Raw genomic sequence first — 26420 nt, forward strand, 5'->3', positions numbered from 1 at the left:
GATGAATGAGGGCCCCAAACCTCAAGTCCTTAAACTCTTAATTCTTGGATTAATTTTACTTCATGTAAAATGGATGTTCTCAGTCTGTGCGCATGCTTAAGTGGTTAGCCACCTTCAGTTTTCATAGCAAGTGGATGTCGTAACTAATAACTTTAAACATATTGCTTAATAGTGTCCGTAGAAAGATAACAAAAGAGAAGAGGAGCCTATAGATGTCGTCCTTGCCTGGGTACTGCTGTCACGCAGCCTGCATTTCTTCATTGACACTTTCTACACCTTCTGCTGGGCTAGTGCCAGCATGGAACATTGTGTTTGCCCCAGGAAAGAGCTGTTAGTCTTGGAGGAACAAAATCAAACATAGCTCTCACCTATGAAAATAAGCAGAAAAAATTATAGGACTGCAAAATATGAACTAGGAGGCAAGGGTATTGGTGCCTTATTTGCGCTCTGTAACTATAAGTGGAAGAGAGGGGGAAAAAAGAGTAGTCTTTGTTTTTGCTTGTGAGTACACATTTTGTTGTGCAAATGAATTAATTTATCAGAGAATGATTAGAAACTTGGTCTGCCATGATAATTTAGTGGCTGTCAAGAAGTAAGAAAGACTGAACACTTTTGAAACATAGCAGACATCTGAATTTCATTCTTTGTATGTTGTTTTTATTTTTTGCTCACTGAAAAATTAAGTGAGTGCTGTTGACGTACTTGAAGCTGATACTATCTTCAGATTGTGTTGCTGACGTTCTTTTGTGGTTTTGGTGGGTTTTGTGAAGCTATTTGGCTGGTAGATTGGTAATCATATTCAAGCAGAAACTAAAAAAACACTTCTCCTGCAAGAGAATGCTTTTTAAAGTACAGATATTGTTTTCAGCCTGAAGTATTGAGGAGCTTTTTTTTTTTTTTTTTTTTTTTTAAATGAGTGATGATAATACAGTGCTTTCTACACAGAGCTTACAAAACTGTTTCTGTTTGAATGGCTCTGGGAAGAAAAAGAAGTTCTATGTTGGATTCTCTATCAGATTTTTAAGAGAAGGAAAGATTAATTCAGCTGGTATAGATTGCCATGAGCTGTGGAATTCATGCAGTTTTATTAGATAAAACTAAGTAGAAAAATTACATTTTATGTACATTTCTCAAAGTAAACAAATCAATCGATAAATGAACTGAACTTTTAGACATTGTCATTACAGATGCTATATTTACGGAGTAGGGAAAAAACAATAGTCACAAAACCTGATGGTTTTACATAATAGGTTGCGTGTTGTAATTTAATGTGACTAGTGATGCTGAATACATATGATGGGCATTTCTTTTCATAGAGCTACTGCCAGTGTTCTGAATGGCAAACAACTGATGCAATGTATTACATTTCTACCAAAAGATTAGCAACTGTTATTGTGAAAACAGGACTCAGAAAACACATACAAATCAGTTTAGATATAAAGCCAATGTCATTCAGAATGGTCATTTGATCAGTTTGTGTACACGTATGGAAATTATACATAGGGCAATGCATCTACTGCCAAGGCATGTCTGATGTTCTAATATCAGCGTGTATCAGTGTATTTTTTTTGTATTTACTTTAATATCTTAATGTTGGAGCAAAAGCATATAAAAAATGAGCTGATACTAAGTCTTGGTAATGAGATATGGTTCTGGGAAAGTATTTGGACAAGGAGGCCAAGGCGGCCTAATTTCTCAGCTGTAGGATGCTTTTTGCCACGTGTCTCTCATTTCACAGTTCAGTGTGGTAGTGTTACTCCTGAGAGGCTAACGACAGTGATACTAGCACATACAGTGGCGTAGTTAACTGTGTTACACAGCTCATCCTGTTTATGGACCCAGTCACATGTATGCGTATCCCAGATAACTATTCTCCCTTTTGCTTCTCTTTTTAGGAACTAGAAAGTCAAGGGACTTTTTCTAGATTGTCGTCTAAAAAAATAATTTCTGCAAGAAACAGAAACAGCAAATAATGATTTCTAAGGCTTCTTGTCGACCTTTCATCCTGTATCTCTGCCACAATACCTCAGCTTCCTTACCTTCCGGATTCTGTCTGACTCTCCTTTAACCAAAATATACAAAATATTCTCAAATAACTGATTGTCTACAGTATTTTGTAATTTTGGTCTATGACAGAAGTAGCTTATGATCAGAATATGACTCAAAGTTTGTAGACTGCCCGGGTTGACTTTAATTGGTCAGTTGAGTCCAAATTTATAGGACAAGAAGAAGGTGGAGAAACTGGAGAGACAGTTTTGTTGCTAGATCATAATAAATATTTTATATATAAATGTGTGTGTATGTATGTGTATATATAAATATATGTAACTATATCCCTATTGGGATCTCTTATGGGAATTTCTTCAGACATTTCTTTAGGATTTTAGCTGTTGTAGCACTGACAGAAAAAATAGCCTCAGTTTCACATGGAAAAAAAAAAGGAAGAAGTATTTTATATTGCAATACATAATCAATATTTATTCTATTTTTGCTTTTAAGCATTAAAATATCAGCTGTTACTCTTCTTTTTTACAGATGATACTTTGGGATTGGGATTTGAAGCAATGGTGCAAGCCCTACTACCAGGTCAGTGTGTTATGAATCTAGTTGTACTTTACAGAAATTTGAGTGCAGAAGTTTTACTTATCTAAGTTGTTCTAGTACGCTCTAGTTTTTTGTACCTATGTAGCAATGATTTGATACTTCGCAGTCAGACCAACTTGAAGGGATCTGCTTTCTGTGGTGTACATGAGAACAGTATCAAACCCAGCTAAGATGGGAATGATTTTGCTTGCTTTTTTACATTGATTGATTGTCCTTTAAATAGCCATTAGCATAAGGTTAGGGAGTGATTCCCCACAGATGTCAGAAAACTCAGACCTAAAAGGGCCTGACCTTTTTTCCTGCATGTTTCCCACTCTCTTTCTTGTGTCAGTGCTGGCATCTAGTTAACTATTCCTGCTCCTGTTCAGGGAGCTGTGCCAAATAAAAACTAATGACACTAATGATGTTTTTGAGACAATTTTTAGGATTTATTTCAATATGAATAGAAATAACACTGATAGTTAGGCTGTGGAAATTTCACCTCTGCAAGAGTCTTAGAACAGTTTGGCCACCAAAGCTTCTGTTGCCATTATTGGAGGATACAGAGTACTAATTTTTCTTCTAAGACTAAGTAATACAAAAGTGAATGAAGAAGAATTGGGATAGGATCTTTATTTTTAAAAGATAAAAAAATAACTGGTAGCTAGTGTTGAATTCTGAAAATTTTTTTGCATGAGAAATACTAGTAAAAATTGCTTTGTTAGTATGTCTGTATATTCTTTCTTTAAAAGAAAAATACTGTGTATATTTTGCAGTGGGTAGGATGCTTACTTAGGATTGATAATAAAGTTAAGTGTTTTGACATTAATACTGTACAATAATTCCATCTATTTTAGAATGCTGGCAGTGGAACTGGAGTTGATCTTTCAGTACTAAATGAGGCTCGGAGCATGCTAACAGACCTTCTGACTGACCCATCCCTTCCACCGCAAGTGATTTCTTCCCTTCGAAGCATTAATAGTTTGATTGGAGCTTTCTCAGGCACATGCAGGCCAAAGGCCAATCCATTCACACCATTTGCTGGTTTCTTCCCCTGTCCTGAAGTAGATGATCCTGCTGAAAAAGGAGATCGAAAGCCGCTCAAGGTCAAATTACTTCTTTGTTGTCACTGTGTGTTGCCATTTAAAAATATATAGAGAGAGAAAAAATGATTTGGAAAGAATGCTCCTCTGTGTATAGCAGCTTCTTTATGGAGTAGCTGTGCACAGTGAAGTCAAAAGAAAGAAGCTGTGAAAACATATTGAATGAAATGCAAACGTGTGCCAGAATGCAAAATCAAGTGGCTGACAGATAGGTCTGCATGCTGAGCACATTTTCTCGAAATAAACACGGGATTTAAAAAAAATAAAGTAGGAGAAGAAAAAAGAAAGCAGATAAAAAATGAAAATATTACGTTCTCACATTGATGGGACAAGCAGAGCTGTTCTTGATCTAACAATTACTTTTCAGATGCATGACTTGTATGACTTTGTCATTGACTTTATTCAGAATAAATTCATTTTTTGTGAACATCAAGCTAGCTATCAGACAGAAGCAAACAAGATATGTAAAAGGAAAAGAATAATCTCTTTTTCCTATGCAGCACTTCACATTGTGGAACCAGTGTGTAAATCTGTTGCCACCTCTCCATCATCTAGGGTAAATAACTGCAAGCAAGTCCGTAGTAACTATAGAAGATGTTAAAGAACATGGTGGAAAAGCATTCAAATATTCAAACTCAACTGTGGTACACCAGAGCTAAGAGTTCTAGGGTAGCACAGTGCTGACAACTTGAAACTAGTTTCTGCAGAGGCTAGAGTGGGAAGTCCCTGCACTGCTGCTTCCATTTTCATACAGCTGGCAGGTTGTCCTAAATTGGTCAGATTGCTGCCTTAGTATTTTCAGGTCGGATAAACTGGATCATGAGCTAGATTCAGTGCATATGCTGGAGCCTTCTTTCAGTATTATGCTGACACGTGTGCTTGTTTCAGGGAGTAGACTTTTCTGCTCTACTGTCAGCGATTTTCAGCTGTGCTCCCCATGTTGCATGAGAGCCCACTGACACAGAAGTGCATTCTAAGCCTGATAGATCGTAGGGCTTAGTCTTGCATTGTGACCAAATTCTGGGCTCAAACAACTCGTCTTCCTTCTCTGGTCTAGATGCCCAACCTAGAGGAATTTTTGAGTCTTGCTTTACAGTTTTAGTTATTTTCTCTGATTGTTTGGAGTTTGTCTTAAGGCATCAATCCATATTATTTTTGTGAGACAATTTACAGGTGCTGCATACCCTTGCTGCCTACCTAACTGCTTCCTGCATATAACTTTTCCAGCACGTATTTGACTGATTTCAGATCTGCCTTTGATTTTGTTTAACTTCTGTATAGCAAATCACTCTGCAAGAGTGGGCTTAGTTAACACCTTCATTATCTGCCTGTTTGAATATTTTGTTGTTCTAGTGCAGCATTGCTGTAAGTGGTTTGTCTAATTTGGCAGAATGTATTTCTCTGGTTCTCATTCTGGTAGGGCTGGTTAAGGACTACTGCAGGTTTCTGTGGGAGATGGTGGTCTTGTTCTGCTTGTGCAGTTTCACCTTTCTGACTGTGGCTTTTTGCAGCAAAGCAAACAGAGTCAAGGTACATATTATATCAAGGACGCAGAACAGTCTGATGTTTCAGGGTCAGAAAATAATCTTTTGTGTTAACACTTTTTCATTATTTGAAGTATATGGTAGTGAGTGAAGTAAGATCTTTGAGCACTCAGTGAAGCTTAAAACTGTGAAGTCAGAATTTCTGCTAGACCATTTGAGGTTAGTATCCAAGTATCACTTGTCCTCATATGTGACCCTGCAGACTTCACTCTGCAAATGTTCCTTTTAAGTTTTTTTGTTTAAAACATTCTTTTCTGGCATCATTTTTGTTTGTTTGTTTTGTTTGTTTTCCTTTGCAAGGTCTGATTCCATGCATCTGAGTTATGTGGAACACTACCTTCCTCCCGAAACTGAATGGACAAATCAGGGGTCAAATTAACAAGTGGACTGTAGAATAAAAGGAGTCGGATTTCTTAAATGCGGTTAGAATACAATATATAGATTTTTATGTGCAGTGGATGCAGATAAGCCAGAGCTAGCTCTGCAGTTTAGGTTCAAGGATGTTATTATGTCTATTACTTAGATTCTCTTAGTTACTATTTAAATGTTGCTATACATTTCTGTGTGTAGTTCAGTAAGGTAGAGCTAGTAAGTCCGGAGTTATTTCCATATAGGACCTTTTGAGAATCACAGCAGTGATTCTCTGTTTTTGGGCTGCAGAATGTCTAAAATAACACAGCTTCAAGGCTGGGAGTGGAGAGGTGTCTGGGAAGCCTCCTTGGTGCTATGAGACAGGCGTGGAAACAGAGAGGTAGCTTTGATGTACCAGAACTGGCCCTGTGTACTATCATCTTTTCTTTGTTTTCCACAATATGTGTCGATTTTGTTAACTGAGTTACTGAAATCTCAGGCTATTCTGGGTGTGGGAAAGCTGATTGTGTAGCTGTATGGTTGAATTGGGTAGAAAAATCATCCATAACCCTACGTCTGTTGTCCTCTACAAGATCTCAATTTTTACAAGCAATTGAGGAATAATTGTTGAACCATGTGGATTTCAAAGCACAACAAAATAAGAAAAAAAACACAAAAAACAAACAAACAAACAAAAACGCCCACCAACAAAACATAACTAATTGTAATAATCTAAATAATTTTTAAATACATCTTTTTGATTTTATTGATCAGTAAGAATGAAGATGAAACACCACGCTTCCTATTTTACAATAAACAATTAACAGTAGTGTCATATCCTATCTTCAGTAAGAAAAAATAAAGTCTTAGCATCTAATTTCAATTACATCAATTTCAACAATACTGAAATTATTCAACAGGGATTAATTGGCAGGAATAGCCTGCCAACACCACAGCTGAGACGATCTTCAGGCGTTTCTGGTATTCCACCTATAGAATCACCATCCTCTAAATGGGAACGGAGTAACAGTAAGAGATCTCATCAGGACTATAGTGTGTCAAGGTAAGCACCTAACAGGATTTAAGGGTAGAATAGTAAATGTTGCCTTTCAAAAATATCTGTAATGCTGAAAGTATCTATGGTAGAATTTTGTAGTTACGTTAAGTCTTCAAATTCTGACAGCTTAAATTGGAAAATGTATCAAGTTAATAATACACTGTACTTCTATAACTCTGGTCTCAAGTAGAAATTAAGTCACTTTGAGGCTGAATGGCTTGCACCATCATAGTGAGTGGGACTGAATAGTTTTAGTAGGAAGCAAAAGAAGTAGTCAAATTACTTTGTTTTGCAATTGTGTAACCTGTAAATCATTACTGACTTCCTCATTCTCCTTTTTGTGGAAATTTGAAAGTGATACATATTTTAAACGTATTGAAAACTTGTTTCCTACTTATAAGGACTATGTGACATTCTTGCATTTGGTATCCACTGTTGCGTGTATTGCAGTATTTATTATTCATACACTTACTAAGCAAGCGTTAAGGCATGCTAAGAAAGCTTTCTCATCAGTATGATGCCAAAAAATTGCAAAAATTTTGCTTTGTTTCTAAAATCAACATTATATTTTGAATTAGAAATAAAATTATTATACTTTTTTCTTTTTGTTTAATTTTTCACATGGTTTAGCTCAATGTCTTGTGAGAAAAGTGCAATAGATGTTTGAAATTGTCGTGCAACTTAATAAAATAATTTAAAAATCATTAAAAAAAAAAAAGATTTCATTGTGTAGTTTTACCTGTTAGGAGTAGTTTTTACATAGATCACAGGGAAAGTAAATAGATGACTTTTTAAAAGAAAATGTGAGTTAGAGTGGTATTGATATTTACTAATAGTGAATGAAAATTTGTATGCATATGTCCAATAGTTTATTTATCAAGACAATATTTTATTTTATAGTGAACCATTTAAACAATTTGGCAATTGTCTGTGGCTGCTTTTCCCCTCAAATAACACAAATGCTTCAAATTTTTATGAACTATAATTTAATTCTGGTTTGTTTACAAAATATGATTGCAGATACTGTAAATTTTTATGAATATTTTTCCATAGGTATGACTGTCCAGATGAATTTGATATTAATGAAAGTTTAACTAGTTATTATACTACTTATATGGCTCATCCGTAGACGACAGTTCCATTGGTTTTCTCAAATCAGGCTGAAAGTGTATCACAAATTCTCACTGCTTGATTATGATGGTAGGTTAAAGATTTTAAGTTCATGCTGATTTGGTTATCAGCATTGGAGAGTCTCCCCAGGTACATCCACTGGAAGTAGCCAGGAGAGGCAGTCCTGCATTCCTTCTGGCTCCGTGTCCCATTGGCTCTGGCTCTTGAGTCAGTTCTTTAAATTGTTAGAAAAAGTAACTCAGCAAAAGAAAAGGCCTAGTTTTTTCCTGTCTTAGAGCAGGATTCATCCCAAAGAGGAGCCCAATGACTGTTAGAAGAGAAGCAAAGGAGAGGCAGGCTTACAGTCAAAAGGGAGAGTGAAGTAAGAAATTCTGCTAGGAGGAAAGCTTTTCAAAAATGAGAAGATTTTTTTACATACAGTGTCTGCTTTAAACTGAATTTTAGCTGAGTTCAGAAAGATAAGATATTACACAATGGTACTATAACTGTTGTTCTAAAATTTGATTTAATGTTATCTTCATCTATCAAGAGAGTGTTCAAAAGCAACTCTTAAGACTTGTTCTCTTGATTTGGTTTGTATTTTAAGCTAATTTGACGTGAACTGACCTTGCTAGTTATCTAGTCTTCCTACACTAAATACCAGTGTAGCATTTTTATATGCTTTAAAAGGGTACATGTAAGTCATGACAGCTGAACAGTTTACAGACGGCAAAAAATTCATTTTGCCAAAATTGAATCAAGTTGAACAATTTTTTAAAAGTTTCCTAATAATTTGGCATTAGACTTCAAAATAATAAATCTGTCTTTATTCTCTAACTCACTTATTTTTTTAATATCTATCTATTAAAAAAAATATATCAGGTATAATTCTGTGTTCGTTTTCTTTGAAATCTGATGAAATCAGACTAAAACTGTTTGGATAAATACTGTGTTCCCATTCTAGAAATAAATAATTAGATTCACAAAAAGTATTTGAAATTGAGATTACATGTGTACTGTTGCTTCTAATTGCACATCACATTTTTGTTTACTGCGGGAAGTACGCAATTGGAATTTTGGAGTGTAATTCCAGGCCTACAACAGCAGATGGCATAACTTATCAATCAGGTTTAACGATAGAACTGTTAAAGCTGACAGTTACAAGCAGCATTATTTTTAAGATAATAAATTAAATAATTAAATATGTAAAACTTATTTGAGAAGCAGGCTGCAGCTGCATAAGATTGTATTTGCAGTGTAAACAATATTTTAAAAGCTCTTAGATCTATTAGAAAATAGCCAGCTTTGCTGAAGCGTTCACTATTGTATCTGATATTATCCCTTAAGAATCAATTCACGCATCATTGTGTAATATTTAGTAGTGGGATGTTAAGGAGTTATGCAAAACATAATAATTCAGCAAATTCCAATTACTTTCCAAAGTATTCCTTTTTTTTAAAAAAAAAAAAGGTAATGAAGGCATTGTTCAGTGCTCTGTGGAGAAGTCTATTTGATAAATAAAATTACTCAGAACATTGGGCCCTTTCTAGACAACGCTCAAAAAATAAACACCATTTTAGAAAATGATATGGCAAGTTGTCTGAATACACTCGCTGTGCCATTTTAGTACTACATAATATTTTCCGTTGCTTTTGCCTAGTACCTATATATATATCTTTATTATTTTGTGTGACTGAGTTATATTGTCTATCTGGTCTTGCACTTCTTCCTGGTACCTTCTTTTTTTGAGTGGTAATGGAACCATGTCAGAGCAGTCTGGACATCTTGCAAGGATTTTATTGGATAAAGGTGGAATACAAGGTATGAAAGAAGAAAAATTCTTGCTAGTTGGAATTCTGGTTTTGATTTCCTTGTTTGTTTCTAATTCAGCCAAGGATCTCATTCAAATGGGTCTTTTGGTGCAAGCCTGCTGACGATACCAAAACAAAGATCATCATCTTTGACACTGGCTCACCATATAGGTCCCAGACGAGCAGGTAAGATTGTTATCCTGCCATCTGACTGTGCAAATCGCACAAGGTAGTAAGTACATCATGTATTGCAATTTTTTGAATTTTTTTCATACAATGGTAACACCAGCATGTTCTGTATCTTCTAAAAATATACTTATATATTTTTTTAATCTCCTTCTAAGAATACTCAAAATTGCAATTGACAACAACTGTGTATAAAGCTCAAATATTTGCCTAAAGCTATGAATCTGCAAAATGTTGTATTTGGCCTTGTTAGTAATTGTTAAAAATTGCAATGTTCCCATACCTTAATAAGGAACCCTTTCTTTTTCTTCTTGTACGGCTGCTTTTTGTAATAGAACAATGTTATTTAGACAATGTGGACATAAAAAATTGTCTTTTAGAGCAACAAAACTTAATTTCTACTCTTAAGGCTTGTGAGTTGATTCAGGGTGGCCTGTGAAACTGTTTGAGGAGTATAACCTACACATCTCTTATTTAAAGGGCAATTAGGGCCTACTGCATATTCTTTTAGTAATTTGTTAACATGCAGTGCATAATCGCAACAATTAGGGTCGAATTTTTTTTTTTTGTAGTTTGCAGGAGAATAACTAATCTAGCTATGGGACACCCACAGCACACTTATGTTATTTTGCTCTTTGAGCCTTTGGCAAAGGGCACTTTTTTCTGATAAAAGTTTGTTTACAGTGGCTATAGCTCACTTTGTGCACTCATAGATAACCCAACTTTTGTAAATTTTTGTAAAGGAGAGAACTGATATTTTGGCTTAACACAAAATTTTGTTTTAAATTCACATCAGGTGTATAGTAATCAAAGTATGATTTTATGGGCTTTCTTTCCTAGATTTTCTGAAGTAAGTTCTATCTTAGTTTTTCCACAAGAATGGGGAATTTCATGGATGTAAGCAAGTGATCTTATTGTTGTTTTGATTTTAAATTTTTAATTACCCATGAGTAAACTTTAGGGTTGTTTTTTTTGCTATTGTTTTGTTTTTGTTTTGATTTTGTTTGTTTAAAATGCATTATTAGGCAGATTTGCACAGATTGTCAAAGCATTAATGAAAGGACGCATCCCTGTTAATAATGGCCACTATCTGCCCTCTCTAATCACTTGCTTCAAAGACATGATTACAACTTCTTTTCTTGCTTTGCTTTTAAAAGCATCTCAAGCCTTTTTTTCCTTAATCACAAAACAATGAAGAAAAGGATTTTCCCCAGGCCAGTTACCAATAATGAATTGGTTTTGCTTGTTTGTTCTGGAAAATTTAAAAATAAAATCCCGATTCAGAAAAGAAAATGGAAACTTCAGCAATCGATTAAAGTTTGCCAAAGTGTTTTTTTTTTTTTTTTTTTAAAGAAAACCTTTCAAAGCCAGATGTTGTACCACCTTGCATAGACTAATCGTTCAGATGTGTGGCCTTGACTGTGTGGTATATCAGTAGCTTTCAAAACTTGGAATAAATCTTGCTGATCTATATGTATTTACTTCCATGTTCTTTACAGCTTAGAAAGGTTCTTGTTTAATTCCAGTCTTTCTAAACAGAAGTGTTATTATTGTAATCTGATCCCAGTGTTACGTTTGTTTTGGAAGGTGCTTCTCCCGGCCTGAGTCCAGTGGGTTCACCTACTCATGGATCTGTCTCCAGTGGCAGCTGGTCACCTGTAGAATTTCCTGATACTGCTGATTTTCTTACAAAACCAAGTATTAATATCAATAAGCCTCCAGCACATGCATTTAGTTCTTCAGATTTTCAGCAGCAAGTTAAAACACCTGTAGGTTACGTGTGTAGCAGGTACTGTAAACTGTTAACATTTTCACTAACTCAATGTGTTCAAAATACTAGTAATATTTTCAAAGAAAGAAAAATAATAAGACCTATTATTTATTAGTATGGAAAAAAAGGCATATCATAATAATTTGTAACTGTGTTATTCAGGGAACTGAAAAATGCTGCATGTGTGAAATTGAATTGAAATGGTAGGAAAAGCAGCATTTACTGTAGAGTTACAATATTTTACAGATTTTAGAGAATTACTTCCTGCTTGGGATCTTTATTCTGTACATCTGAATACTTTCTAAATAATTAGCCTTAATTTGTTAATTTGTGGAGGTGAGTCCAGAGGAGGTGATAGCTGATTATTTTCAAAGTACAAATTAAATCTGTGTGTGTATAAATAGAGAAAATACTAATGTCATGTGGTGGAGGAACCTTGAAAAGCATACCTTTTAAAGGAAAGTAATTTGCAGATATTTCTCAATAGAACACAGCAATAGCAAAAGAGGAAAAATACTGAATGTTTTAAATATATTTCATGTATTCTGTAAGCTGTGGACGTCAGATACTCAAGCCTATTCCATCACTAGAGCAAGAATTTGCGGAATATAAAGACAAAAAATCAGGTGGGATTTTGAAAATACATAAATATTTGTGGGTTTTTTCAAAGCCAATTAAAGTAAGATTTTTTTTATTTCTACATTAAATTTCACTATATTTTTAACTAATGTCTATCCATATATTTTATTTTACTTAGTGTAGTTGATATAATCTAAAATACTATTTCAGAATAAGAATTTTATAATAGTTTACCAGTTGTACCTTCATAGACCTGTACTCAGTATTTCAAAATGTCTCTACCATCTCAGCTAAACTAAACACTGAAACCATTTGTGCAAGTAAAGAGTCATGCTATCTTTTCTAAATCTTCAAATACATTTTGCAATAGATTTCTTCCTTTGCAATTTTTTGTTTGTAAGTTTGTGAGTAATTGGTTTACAAACAAACCGTTTTTATCTTTTGTGAAGAAATCTGTATAAATTAAAGAATTATTACACATTAGTATTTTACAAATAATTGATTGATATAGTATTTATCTATTTATTTTCTTTAAGGTGAAGTTGGAAGCACTAGTCTTTCAAAAGAGTCTTTCCACCATACAGAAGAGACAAAAGATGAAAAGAAGGAAATAATTACTCAAACACAAAATAATTCACTTGTAAGCATGCAATTGCAAAAGGACTTGCAGTAACTTCTGTCAGTAGAGTATTTCTGTATCATTTGAAACATGCTGTAAAGTGGATTTTGCATTGCTAACAACTGTAATGTCTGAAGGGAAAGGATGCATCACTGGAATTAGTTTACAGTTAATCATAGGATATTTCTACCTTGTATAAATTTCACTAGCAAATGACAAGATAGTGACTTGCCAGAATTTTTGTTGATTAAATTTAATTTGTATAAAGTTAAGGTAGATAGTATGTTTAAATACTAATTGACCAGTATTTTCTCCTGGAAGTTTATGAAAAATGTGGTAGCTTCAGTGTAACTATTGGTGTTCACACAATACAGTATATTGGATGTGCAAGCAGACAAAGTGTTTAATAAGCTTTACTGATATTTTGGGTCTTCACAACACTTTTTTAAGGCTAGTTCAGCTAAGGTATTCTTAAAGCTCAGTATATGTTTTAGTACCCTATGTATTTTTGCTTTGTTTTATTAACTCAGTTCACTTTAAAGATGATGATGATAAAATAATTATCACCATCTCAGGATATGAAAAGTCCAGCAACTAACTGTTCTATTTGTACTGTTAATTTATTATTTTCTCATAGCCACAGATATGGCACCATTCCGTAAATTCAATAATGGTTTATAATATTTGTAGAGTTTTTTGGTCGATGTTGTTGACAAGTTACTCACCATTCTTATTTTAGAGGTGATTAAATATCTTACTGTATTGCAGGTGGTGCAGAGTCCTAAATTAGAAACAATGATAACAGAACACGATTCACTGATGGAGAAAATGAACAACTGGAATTTCCAAATTTTTGACCTTGTGCAAGAAATGGGAGACCAGTCTGGAAGGATCCTTAGCCAGGTTTGTTGTCCTCTGTTATATGAGGGATAGGGAGGGTGCTTGAAGCTGTTATGCCTTTATATTTTATTTAAACCACAAAGATGTTTTGTATTCAATGTATGTTTAAAGTAAATGTAAGTTGTAAAGTAGGAATTTCATTTTTCCTGCGCTCCATCTCATTGTAAACCATAAAAAGTGATTTGTTTGTAGACAAGTTGCTCCAAATTGACTGAATTTTGTTTTCAATGTAAAATAGGTTAGATTTGTGGTTACTGGAAAAGGTTTTGTGGTAATGTGCTATTTCCTATAAAAAAAAAATTGTCTTCTGCTTTCAGAATTGCTACCTTGTTTGTCAACCATTTCTTTTTTCTTCATTTCAGTAAAATATTTCTGCAGAGCTACACCTGTGAGGGAAGAGAAGTGATCTTTTAGGCAGTCTTTTGCCTCTTGATCCTACAAACAATGGGATTTTTTTTTCCATGCTGCTTTATGCATGTAGTATCCCTTTTATCTCTTTCTGACTTACTGTTAAGCTCTTCGGTGCAGTTTAATGTTGTGCTGAAGCCAATCTAATGGCAAGTGCAAAAGAATGAACCTGTTTGCTCTTCCCCAGACTTTCCGATTCATCTGTGTCACCTTTTACAGGTGTCTCTTTCTTTATACTGGATTTAGAAATTGTAGGGCTGTAGTATGAGCTGGATTTGGTTCTGATCCAAAGATTAAATGCTTTTTACTTGCTGGTATCTTAGTTTTCTAAGTATTCTATCCTGAATTAGAATGCATGTTTCTCTTGGTTCAAAGGTAGTGTTATGAACAAGCACCTGAAGGGAAGGGAACAGGTTAGAAGTAGTCAGATCCAGGTGGAAAAATAGACTGACACCTATGCTGAAGTCAGGAAAAAAACAATGGGGATAATTTAACCTCTCCTATGAAGAAAGGCTGGGGGAACTGGGCTTGTTTAGCTTGGAGAAGAGAAGGCTCCGGGAGACCTCATTATGGCCTTCCAATACTTGAAGGGAGCATATAAACAGGAGGGGGTACAACTGTTTACATGGGTGGATAGTGATAGAACAAGGAGAATGTTTTTAAACTAAGACAGAGGAGGTTTAGGTTGGATGTTAGGAGGAAGTTTTTTATGCAGACGGTGGTGACACACTGGAACAGGTTGCCCAAGGAGGTTGTGGATGCCCATGTCTGGAGGCATTCAAGGCCAGGCTGGATGTAGCTCTGGGCAGCCTGGTCTAGTGGTTGGCGACCCTGCCCATGGCAGGGGGGTTGAAACTGGATGATCTTTAAGGTCCTTTTCAACCCAGGCCATTCTATGATTCTATGAATTTAATTTTTGTCATTAGATGCTATTTTTTCTTTCCTAATCCACAAGTATTCTGGCTATTACTTTAAGTCTTCAAGTAGGTGTTTTTTTTTTTTTTTAATTTAATCAAAATTGACAGGAATTTTGTCACCTCAGTTATTGACTGCTGTTAATGTGCAGTGTAGAATGCCACGATCCATTTTTGAGTGGTATTTTTGCAGTTGTATACCTGTGTTCTTTGATCCACACTAGCTGGCATTTCATTTGTGTGCAACCTATAGGATAGTTCAAACCTGTAAGTAATTCAGTGTGCAGGTTTCTACTTAACTCTACCAGAATTTATGCATCAGTTCTTCCTGGTATTGTGTGTATGTGTATTACCACTCCTTCTCCCCAGTCCTTTTGTCAGTTATGCTATAAGCGTATGATATGTATTCTGGTTAAAATCCAAATAAAAGCTGCGTTTTTATCATCACTAGTTGTAAGATTTGCAGATTGGGTATGCATAAAGGAAATGATTAGGACAGCCGAAAGGAGGGATGTCCCCTCATTTTTTTCTCATGTTGCTTTGAGAACATACCACACTTTAGAGCTTGTAGTCTCTCAAGTGGCTGGGAAGGAGGTGGCAAAAAAATGAGAAGTACCGTCTTACTTAAAGCTTTCTCAACGTTTGCAGCCTTAAAGGGCTTTTATGTCTTTGTAGTCACCAAATTCTACTTACTCACTTTAATATTTTTGTACTGCATGTACATGTGTGGATGTTCTGAGAACATTTTGATAGCTTTTGATAGATTTGTCAAAAAATACCTGAGGTGTGAACAGAAGAGAAAGGATTTGTTTGCCAAGGTCTCAAAAATAAATACCAAATGTGGTGTGGCTTCTTAGGTAATCTGAATTTTTGAGTAATAAGTAAGAATATAGATTACTTATGTTTAGGGCATGGATGGAATAAAGCATGAGTTCTGTAATGTATTATGAAAAGTTTGATGAATATTATTAAAACAATCAGTTGTGCATATAATTTATCAGTAGCAAAATGCAGGTTTTTTATCATATGTATTTAAGAGGATGATAAAAATGCTTTTTTTATTTTTGAATTTAAAATGATTAAACATCTAACTGTATGACATTAGCTTTCAAGCAAACTTTAATGAAATATCAGCAATTTTCAGCTCTGTCAGCAAGCAAAATTTTTAAAGAAGGGAATATTTTAAAAACTGACGAAGCAGAGTATGCTAAGCTGTTGTGATGTTTTCCAGGCTAAAGTTCATTTTAATATATGTTTAGGTAACTTACACCTTGTTTCAAGACACTGGTTTGTTTGAGATTTTCAAAATCCCAATTAAAGAATTCATGAATTACTTCTGTGCACTGGAAAATGGCTACCGAGATATTCCCTGTAAGTAATATCCAATTGTATGTGTTTTTTTTCTTTCATATTTGTGTATTTCCTTGAAGTATAGAGGCATATTCATGTTCAGTGTGGAGACATACAACATATTTTTATATGATGTATCTGTAATAATTTAGCAAAAAACAAAACCCAGCCAACCAACCAAAAACCCCTCCAAAGCTAGACTTGTTAATGTATAGGCTGAATACAGTCTTAAAGATTTTTGAATGATTAGTTTGATCAAAAACAGTGAAGTCAATAGGAGAACCTCAGCTGATTTAACAGAAAATTGGATTAGAGCTGTAATTGAAGAATGAGAAATATCTTGGACTGTAATCATTCATCAATCTGTTCAGGGCTGCCAGTTTAAAAAAAAAAATAAAATCATGTCAGAGATGTTTTTACTGGCCCAGATGCCTGTAGGTTTCAAATTTGTATGAGTGCTTGTGGCCATCACTGATTTAAAGGTTACTTAATCCATTTCTGACTCTCAGGTAGGATGAAGTGTGCTTAGGGGTTGTTTGATATTTATCTGACTTTTTTCTTAAAAGCAGACAGTTACATAGTGTCTACTGCCAGTTTAAATGCAATCTTTTCCTTAATGTTTGAGATTTGCCCAATAATAAGTTTGATCCATTAGATTTTTTTTTTTATTGTTCCTTTGTTGGGGATAGATGGAACAGTTGTCCACTCATATTTAATGATTTTCTTCTGTTTTGAAGGTCTGTCATGTCCCTTCGTATATACAGAATTGGTTCTAATTTTCGTTTGTAAATCCTTGTTTTCTATGCTTACCATTTCTTCCAGATCTTCACTGGAGAAGACAGTTCCAAAAACAGCAGAATAAATCCTATCAAGTTTTCTTATAGCGCATTTTTTAATAGTATGTTTCATTTTATAGTCAGTCAGTGATCCTCTGTAGATCCTTTCTGCAGCATACAACAAACATTATTAGATTCTATTAGGAGAATAATTTTAACAAAAACAATTAGATGATATATCAAAAATAGTTATAATTATTTAGATATTAGACAGAAAAATTCAGTTCTGTTTTGGATTCTTACTAATTTGGTTTATTAGTCCTTTTACTTACTTTTCTATACTGCTTTTTCGCCAGGTCTTTCTGCAAAAATAGAACACTCAAAAAAGTTAATTTCATGTGTAATTAAAGATAGTAGAGGTGCTGTTTTTATATGAATAAAATTATTGCCATGTGAAGTACCATGTCAACAAGTCTTGTTGACAACTAAATCAAGTTGATTTAGTTTCTCTCTTTCTGTATGTGATTCTTTTTTCTGGTCTTGTTTCTCCACATTTTCATGTAAATTAAACATAGATAATTGTTTTGGTGTTTTTATGTCTTGCTACATTTTAAATTTGACTTTCTTCTTTTATTAGATGTATAGACATTTTGTCTTACGTGTATTTATACTTTGTGTAAGTGTTAGTTGACTTTTTGTGTGTGTTTGTGAAAACTGTTTACAGTAAGTTTACAACACAGGTTGAGAAAAAGAAAAAATGAGAAAATGACATTGAATAAGGCATAATGAAAAATAAAAGGCAAATGTAAAGTATTATGTCTGACTAAAAATTGAAAAACATTACAAATAGTTTTGTTTTGGTTCTTGTTTTTTAATTTTTCTTCTAGGGAAAAAAAATGTGTTTTTTAATGTGGATCTGCTTTAAAACAATTTAAACACAGAAACAGCAGTAACTCACCTAATTTATTTATTTATTTGTTAATTTTCAGATCACAATCGTATACATGCCACAGATGTTCTTCATGCAGTATGGTATCTGACCACACGTCCCATTCCTGGCTTTCAGCAAATTCATAATGAGCACGTACTGGCAACTGATATGGGTATGTATCCACATAGTTTACTTCTTTTCTTTTGCTGTAAGCATGTTTTAATGAAATTACAATACATTGAACAAAACCACTAATTACCCTTATCCCTCAAGTGTTTTTAATATTTTAATATAAGGCAGTAGCGATATGGCAATACTTGTACATACCATTCAGAAGTAAAATGCAATTGATTTTAGAATAGCTTTTAGAAGAATTGGCTTGTTAGCCAACAAAACTGCTTCATTCAAGTTTTCTATGCTAAATGAAACCTCTGTGTACTGCTATAGTCAGCACATTTTTAGCACTTGAAATACATTAAACTAATTTTAAAAATTGTCTTTTTTTTCCTGATTATGACAGATAACAGCCCTTGCAAAAGTCTCTTTAATTTGTATGAATGGTAGTTACTTTGTAATGGGGAAACTTGCCTGAATGAAAGATCTGAGGTATGATAATATCCCTCTCTGGTACTAGGTAAATAATTGGTTTGAGTGCAGGAGCTCTAGGACCTTCCAGTTTTGCGACGCTTTAAAAACTCCAGGATGTCCTGCAAGAATGTGTTGCCCCTGTGTAATGTCTTGAAACAGCAAGAGATTTCAATGAGTTTGTAAGACTGCAACTACCCTGTTGGACAATGCATGTGGTCATGATGAATTTACTGCTTACTGGCCTTTTCAATTGTGCTTCAAAATTGCTGGTTTATGTAAAAACAGTAATATGTATTTTTCTTAGATGAAGCTGATGGTGTTGTTCCTGATCAAGTCAGCTATATTTCTTCAAAAAGTTGTCATGTTACTGATGACAGTTATGGGTGCCTGGCATCAAACATTCCTGCCTTGGAATTGATGGCTTTGTATGTGGCAGCTGCCATGCACGATTATGATCATCCTGGTCGTACAAATGCTTTTTTGGTAGCTACAAATGCACCACAGGTAAGAAATTCTTTAATCAGAAGACGATTTCTATCTGAAAGGAGAATAGTAAATATTATTTTCTTCTACGTCTCTAATATTGGCTGTGTAGGAATAATTTGCCCAATTTATGGCTCAGGGAAATTAATTTGAATTTACTTGTGTAACTGTTTTCCCTGATAAATTCTCATGTATATTTTATGCATTGATTGTACATATATAAAAATCATTCTCAGCTTAAAAAACTATAAATAACAACTTAAATCTATGTAGGTTGTAGTAAAAGATAATTTCGAAGAGAGCTGGTTCTAGGACTGTCTAGGCAGCTAAATTAATGGATTTATCCCATTTTGCAAGTCCTATGAAATCATTGCAATTTCTGCAATTACCTTAAAAACACAAGTTCTTGTAGTTCAATGAACCGCATTGCCTCGCCTCTGTACTTCATATTTCTCTGCTTTGGTGAACAGCCATTATCTTTAAGGGTGGATGAGTAAACTAAGAGAAAACGAGCAAGATATCCTTGCTTTCATCTCCTGTATTCAGCTTTGTTAGAAAAAGGATTAAAAAGAAAGGAGACTCTCTTCAGGGTCTAAAAGCCAAAGATGAATAAGGTGAAATAGAGCAAAGACAAAATAAATAAATAACTGGGGGGTGGGGGAAGGAAAATCACTGAATAAAGATATCTAGATTACATAGGGGAATACTGACTGAGGAAGAAAAATGCTAATTACTGATCATGGTGGTTTGCATCTCTGAAGTTTGAGACAAGAAACATAATGGCAACAATAATAGTAAATTGGGAACCAATACAACTTGAGTTTTTTTGTTTTCTTTGTATGTTAGTGTATGCCCCATACATATTACCAAAAGCATAGTCTCTTTCTTAAGTGGTGTGTGTGCCTAGAAGCATGAATGGAGGTTTTAAAGACCTTTAAAGAGTTTGAAGAAAGAAAAACCTTTACTACTTGGCTTTTTTCCTCTCACTTTAACCCTCAAAACTAGAAGGCAAATCATTATTGGATAGTTTAATTAAGAAAAAGCAAAAAACTAAAGCAACTTTTTAGTGACTAGTCCTTAAGCTTCAGAATATTTAGTTCTAAATCTTAAGTCGTCTACTTATGATTCTCTTCTTTTGTAGGCTGTTCTCTACAATGACAGGTCAGTCTTAGAAAATCACCATGCTGCTTCTGCCTGGAATCTTTTCTTATCACGACCAGAATACAACTTCTTATCAAATCTTGATCATGTAGAATTTAAGCGTTTTCGTTTCTTAGTGATTGAAGCAATCCTTGCCACAGATCTCAAGAAGCATTTTGATTTCCTTGCAGAATTTAATTCCAAGGTTAGTTACATTTTACTGCCTGCACTGAGCTGGTCATTGTATACTGATCTTTGTGTTGCTATTGAATATTTTTTGATATTAAACAACTGCATTTAAAATTTTACATTATTAAATTGTTTTTTAAAAAATGCAAATACACTATTTTCTTCATACAGAACCATTTTATGTTGGTTTGTAGATTGCCTGGTGGGCCTTGCAGACCCATAGCAGACCCCAATCCTGTCTCATCTCAAAGATGGAAAATGACTTTTTTGACTACCTTAAGATAAGAAAAAAAAGTCTATAGAAAAACAATAATGCAAATGTCTTGGTGCAGAGCCTAATAATGTAATACCCATAAATAGTTTTAACTTAATTTTTCAAAATGTATTTGCTCAACCCAGGCCAATGATATCAACAGTCATGGTATAGAATGGAGCAATGAAAATGATCGCCTGCTTGTCTGTCAAATATGCATCAAACTGGCAGATATCAATGGCCCAGCAAAAGATAGAGAGCTGCACCTGAAATGGACAGAAGGCATTGTTAATGAATTTTATGAACAGGTAGGTATTGAAAGTATACATATTTTTAATTTGAGGCAGATGATCAGTTCTTTATGCTACTAACTGTGTAACTAATATAAACATTATTCCTTGTCAGGATGAAGTCAGATAAAGTATTTCCCTCTTCTTTTTCTGAATACTGACAAGTTATTTTTGTATGAAGCATACTAACATAATCTTTCACTTCCTGTCAATTCTGTTAGAAGCTTCAAGATGAGCTTTCTACCAATGTTGTCAATTCTGGAGAAACTGAGAACAAAGGTGAAGGGAGGATTGTGAGATGTGCAAGTCTTAAAATAACATTTTATAATTGTTCTAATTACATTTTCCTTAATTTAGTCTACAGTACTATTGCCTTTGGTAAAAAGATGTAATCAACTTTATGTTTACTTACCTCTTTAAAATTAATCTTTAAAATAAAAATTTAAAGTTAATATTTTCTGAAGTTTTTTCTTTGTAATCTCTTTTTCAGGGTGATGAAGAGGCAAGTCTTGGATTACCTATAAGTCCTTTCATGGATCGTTCTTCTCCACAGCTTGCAAAACTGCAAGAATCTTTCATCACTCACATAGTTGGCCCCCTTTGTAATTCCTATAACGCAGCAGGGCTGCTTCCAGGGCAGTGGGTTGATGAAGAGGAGGATGTAGAAAGTAATGAAGATGATGATGGAGCTCAGTTGGAGAGTGACGATGAAGAAATGGAAGATGATCTCATTTTAAGTAAGATTTTATACTTGATTGGCACCTGGTTTTCTTTTACTAGATTCAGGCATAGCAATGATGGTTGAAATCATACTGTTCAAGTATTGTAGCTATGGTGATTATCCTTAGAAAATTAATTGCTATCCTATCCATGACACTATTCAAATATTGTGAGTAAGCATCCGTGCTTTTTGGTCAAATTTACATCTCCTTTTCAACATGGTATTATTTTTGTGTGTGTAAAATGTAATCTCTTTGAATCTCAAAAAAAAAAAATAATAATAATGCTTTAAATTTTACAGAAGCTCAAAGAAAAAAAGGTAGACGAATCTTTTGCCAGCTAATACACCATCTAAGTGAAAATCACAAAATATGGAAGAAAGCGATTGAAGAAGAAGAAAAAAATAAAGCGGAAGGAGCTAAACTGCTGACTGAGATCTCATCTTTACCTCAAGCAGATGAAATTCAGGTTATTGAGGAAGCTGATGAAGAAGATGAGCGACAGCTAGGAGAAGAAAAGACATGTTGAGTAAACTCCAGTTGTGTTCAGTACGATGATAGGAAGTCCTATTTTTTTTCACTGTGCAGACTTTAGCCTGATGCATTTCACTTAAAATTGAAAGGCCTTAATACTGTGAGAGGATTCTTTCTGCTCCGATGGAATCCCACTCCTATGCACTTTCACACACAGAATACAAAACTTTATTCAAAAATTAAGTATTGTCTACCCTGATGCGAAGTTCTTTATGCCTTAGTTGGTATAAAATATCCTGATATAATGCTGCCTTGCTGAATATGGAATTCTTATTTTCCTCGAGGTACCTGCAATTTTTAGAAACATTCAATGACTTCAGTTACCAAAGTTGCAAGAACGTTTTGCTAACAAGGATATGTCTGATGAATTCTAATTTTGTCTTGTGTATTTCATGTTGTTTTTGAACATGAATAAGGAAAATTCTGTGCCTATATGAAAACCATATTCCTGTTGCAGTGCAAGCCTGTTGTGGGGTGTCTACTTCAGTGCAGTCGCGTGCTTAATGTAGTCATCTCAGAGCAACTGTTCAAGGACTGTGACAGAAATGCTAAATTTTGATACTCGTGGTTTAAAAAAGAAAAAAAAGAAAAAATCAGGTGCATCTATTTGATGATGCTTTTTATTCTTGTGCATAATATGATGGTTTGGTTTTTTTTTGCAGAAAATATTCAGGTTTGCAGTGGGTGTTCATGACAGTTCATTGAATGTGAGGCCATTATCATCTGTTGCCTTGCTGTTTTGTGGTAAAACATTAAAAATCTGTTCAGCTACTTAAATTATTAAGGGATTTTATTCTTCTAGTTATAATGCTATATTTCCTGCCCTTACTCAGGTTCCTGTTTAAAAAAGAAGTCAACGTCACAATAGATTTTATCTTGCACCAATTTCTGGTATTAAATTGTAAAGAAATGAGATCATATTTCATTTATTCTTTGTATGTAAAACTTTAGGAGAATTAAAGATTTTTTTTTACAAAAGATAGAAACTCGTGTTTCAAAATGGCTAGTCTATTTTAATGTGCCTTACATCTTTTCTTCCATCACAGACATAGCTTATATTGCCTTCAAGTTTGATGTGCGTCCAGAAATATACACATGGAAAGCAGAATGTGAAAACTTCGTGTAAAGCCTAATAGTAAGATAAACAACACTGTATATAGTAGATTTTAGATCATTTAGTTTTAAAATAAGAAACTTAATCAACAATCCACACAAATATAGGTATCTTAGGAACATTACAATTGTAGTGCTAATTGCAAAAATAAAAATGCATAAATTAAACTGCAAGTAAATAACCACCTTATGCAAGCCGCAAATACAGCTAGCTTTAAAGTACACTTTTTAATACTAAGCGTTTATATGCTGTGCAGATGAATGGCATTAAAAAATGCACGTTGCTAATGTATGTTAGCATATTTTTGTTTACATTTACATTAGCTTGAAAAAGATGTAAGATTTCTAAGATAATTTTATGTAAATTATTTTGCACTGTTTCACACGATTTATTATCTATTCTGCTCTTTGGACAGTTTAAATAACTGAGAAGGATTCTGCCCCCCCTCCCCCAATTACCTGTTTGTGGATTTGCTTTCAAAGGCCACTGATATGTGCTTTTTCAGTTTTACCTTATCAGTGCCAAATTACCCTTTGCGACTGTTATTACTATCAGTTTTTTTATTTTAATTTTACTTCACTTATTTATTTTATTCATTTTATTTTGTTTTTTTATTTTTTAATTATTTTTATTTCTTTTTTTTGTAACACGTGAGCAGTGTTAAAACCAGATATTTCTGTCATCAATAAAATATTGCACTACTGAAGCTGCACTTACTGATCATTCACTTGTATTTTACATTTGCTGTTCATATATTTCCCTAGCAAATAATTTCAAGACTGCAGAAATTATGCTTGTTCCAATACGCTGTTAGCATTTTGTGTTTAGCCTCTGTACTTGTATGTTAAAAAAGGCACTTTAGTTCTACTTAGTTTAATTCTTTATTACTGACAAAAGTATGCAGATGTGCTTGTCTAAAGTTGCTGTTAGTCTTTTGCACGACAAGTTTCCATTTAGTTATCTTTTTAAAAGAGTATCATTAAAAAGTATTATAAAGAGACAATAAGAAGGTAAAAATAACATTTTATCTTTTACTAAAGCGTTGACTGCAGTTATATCTGGTGACAACATTGCTAGCAACTTTCTTATCCCGCTTTTCTCTTATATTCTTTAGAAATATTGAAGAAATTTTTAAATTCAGGAAAAAGTGGTGAGCCTCAGTATTTATTAAACTAGACTCCTAATATATATATGTCCAATTAGATATTTTCAAATTACAGTAGCTTTCTTTGATGCTTAGTTGTGAATGTGTTCAAAAGTATCTTAGAATGTCTGTTATTTATGCATATGTAATATATGACTTACTGTTTCCCTAGGAGCTAATGTCATCAAAGGTTACTTAAGGGCAGTTTGCAGAAGTGAAGGTAACTTTAACTGAAGTGCTCTAACCTTCCAAAAATATTGATGGAGAATTATTTGAATGTTGTTTGGGCTGTTTATTCTTACAAAAGTAGGTGACACTCATTTTGGTAATAGACTACTGGAAAGTTACAACTAATTTCGATCAGCGATCACACTTCTGTTCCACATCTACCAAGGTACAGTAAGGAGCACAGAGGAGTGCACAGAACACCTTTAAAATATTTTCTAAAACAGCATTCACTTCTTGTTTGGTCAAGAAGTAGGCTAAATTAGCCTACACTGAGTTTTATGCTGCTACAGTAGATATACTTATTGCCGATAATATTTTCAGTTTTAAGTAAAGCCTTTACAACACCTTTCCTGTCAAGGCAGTCTACCATCTCCTCATTGCCCTCTTCTACAACGTAGGCTGGATTACTTGCTCCCATGCAATACAGTACATTCAGAACTACACTACGAGGTTAGTTTCCTGTAAGGAGCCAATTGCCTCTACATCTCTGGAGACCTTTGGATGTCATGGTGGTACTAAACAGTCAAAAACAACTACTTGCCTCCTCTTCCTGTGAGTTATTCCTTCACAGCAAAGTCAGATGGTGAGTTGAAGACTCAAAATGGAAGGACTGGTGTAACATTACTTCAGGTGAGTTCAAGTATACAATGTTTGTGTAAGATCTTATTTGCTATATACATAAAACCATTTTTTACTCGATACTTTTTTCATTCAACTTCCCAGCTTTCCTCAGAATTGTATTTCTGGACAGTGAGCTTCCTCTCTTCTGTGTAAATGCAAATGAGGTGATCAATTGCTTTCATTTTTGCAGTGAGGAATTTTCCTTCTGATCGCTCCAGAATTAAGCCTTCAACTTGCTATAATTATCATACTGTGACTTTTCAGAGATGACAATAGCAAAAGAACACAACTGTTAACTGGTCTTAACTGATCTATCTGATCTTAGTTCAATGGGGTCACAAGCAATTAATATTTTGTCTTCTGCTTAATGAAAAAGAGTAATGACATCTATTCCTGAGGTCCCAAGAAGGAAAGCTTATGAACTAAGCTGCTACAGGATAAACATTTCAGTGCACTTAAGTTGGCAGTGATGCTCCTGGCATAGTGTGCATACTCCAACATCCTTATTAATCCAGCAGATATACAACTCCTAACTTGAGACATATATGTGAATGTATTTATAAGTCTTAACCATTAAGACAGATTGCTCTGTTTTGTTGTCCATTTTTACTCTCTTTTAAGACATTTCTGGCTCAGGCTTGAAATAATACTTCTGGTTCGTCTCACTTCTGTTATCTTTAAAACAAAAGAGTAGAAAGCAATTGCTTGTTTTGCTAATAATAGCGTTAAGCTAAAGAAAATGGTTTCGGTAAACTAAAGCTGCTTTTCTGTTGTACTGAGGTTGAAATGTCTGTCAGACTTAAAGTGCTATGTTGTGATTCATTCAGGATACTGAATAATGGATGTTCAATGCACTTAAGGGACTGACACATAGTTCTACGTAACGCAGCAGACACCCTTTAAAAAGTGCACTACACAATCAGAAATGGTTGACTGGAAGGCTTCTTCTGGAATCTGTACACTGTGAGTCACCTTTTGGTTTCTGTACCGCAAGAGATCACAGATGTTAGCAACTGCGGTGTATGGTTGATTCTAATGCACAGGCTGTATTACCTGGCAGGACATTAATATCTGCAAAACTGAGGAGACTAAAAAGCCTGTGCAGAGCAGAAACTTTCTATCGT

The 26420-nt window shown here is 34.2% G+C and overlaps 1 protein-coding gene across 1 annotated transcript in view; it reads left to right on the forward strand.

The window, feature by feature from the left end:
- PDE3B (phosphodiesterase 3B) overlaps nucleotides 1–23175 on the forward strand; it is a gene marked incomplete at its 5' end in the record, with an annotated part of 82543 nt that extends 59368 nt beyond the window's left edge. The window contains 15 exons of the mRNA XM_021402127.1: nucleotides 2536–2586; nucleotides 3441–3689; nucleotides 6502–6644; nucleotides 9639–9745; nucleotides 11333–11534; nucleotides 12069–12142; nucleotides 12632–12735; nucleotides 13483–13617; nucleotides 16196–16307; nucleotides 18052–18165; nucleotides 18886–19085; nucleotides 20206–20409; nucleotides 20793–20954; nucleotides 21427–21673; nucleotides 21958–23175. Coding sequence (XP_021257802.1) covers nucleotides 2536–2586; nucleotides 3441–3689; nucleotides 6502–6644; nucleotides 9639–9745; nucleotides 11333–11534; nucleotides 12069–12142; nucleotides 12632–12735; nucleotides 13483–13617; nucleotides 16196–16307; nucleotides 18052–18165; nucleotides 18886–19085; nucleotides 20206–20409; nucleotides 20793–20954; nucleotides 21427–21673; nucleotides 21958–22184 — 2331 coding nt within the window. The remainder of the gene's footprint in view (nucleotides 1–2535; nucleotides 2587–3440; nucleotides 3690–6501; nucleotides 6645–9638; nucleotides 9746–11332; nucleotides 11535–12068; nucleotides 12143–12631; nucleotides 12736–13482; nucleotides 13618–16195; nucleotides 16308–18051; nucleotides 18166–18885; nucleotides 19086–20205; nucleotides 20410–20792; nucleotides 20955–21426; nucleotides 21674–21957) is intronic.

The sequence above is a fragment of the Numida meleagris genome, chromosome 6 (genome assembly GCF_002078875.1).
Source record: "Numida meleagris isolate 19003 breed g44 Domestic line chromosome 6, NumMel1.0, whole genome shotgun sequence".
In the NCBI taxonomy this organism is placed as follows: domain Eukaryota; kingdom Metazoa; phylum Chordata; class Aves; order Galliformes; family Numididae; genus Numida; species Numida meleagris.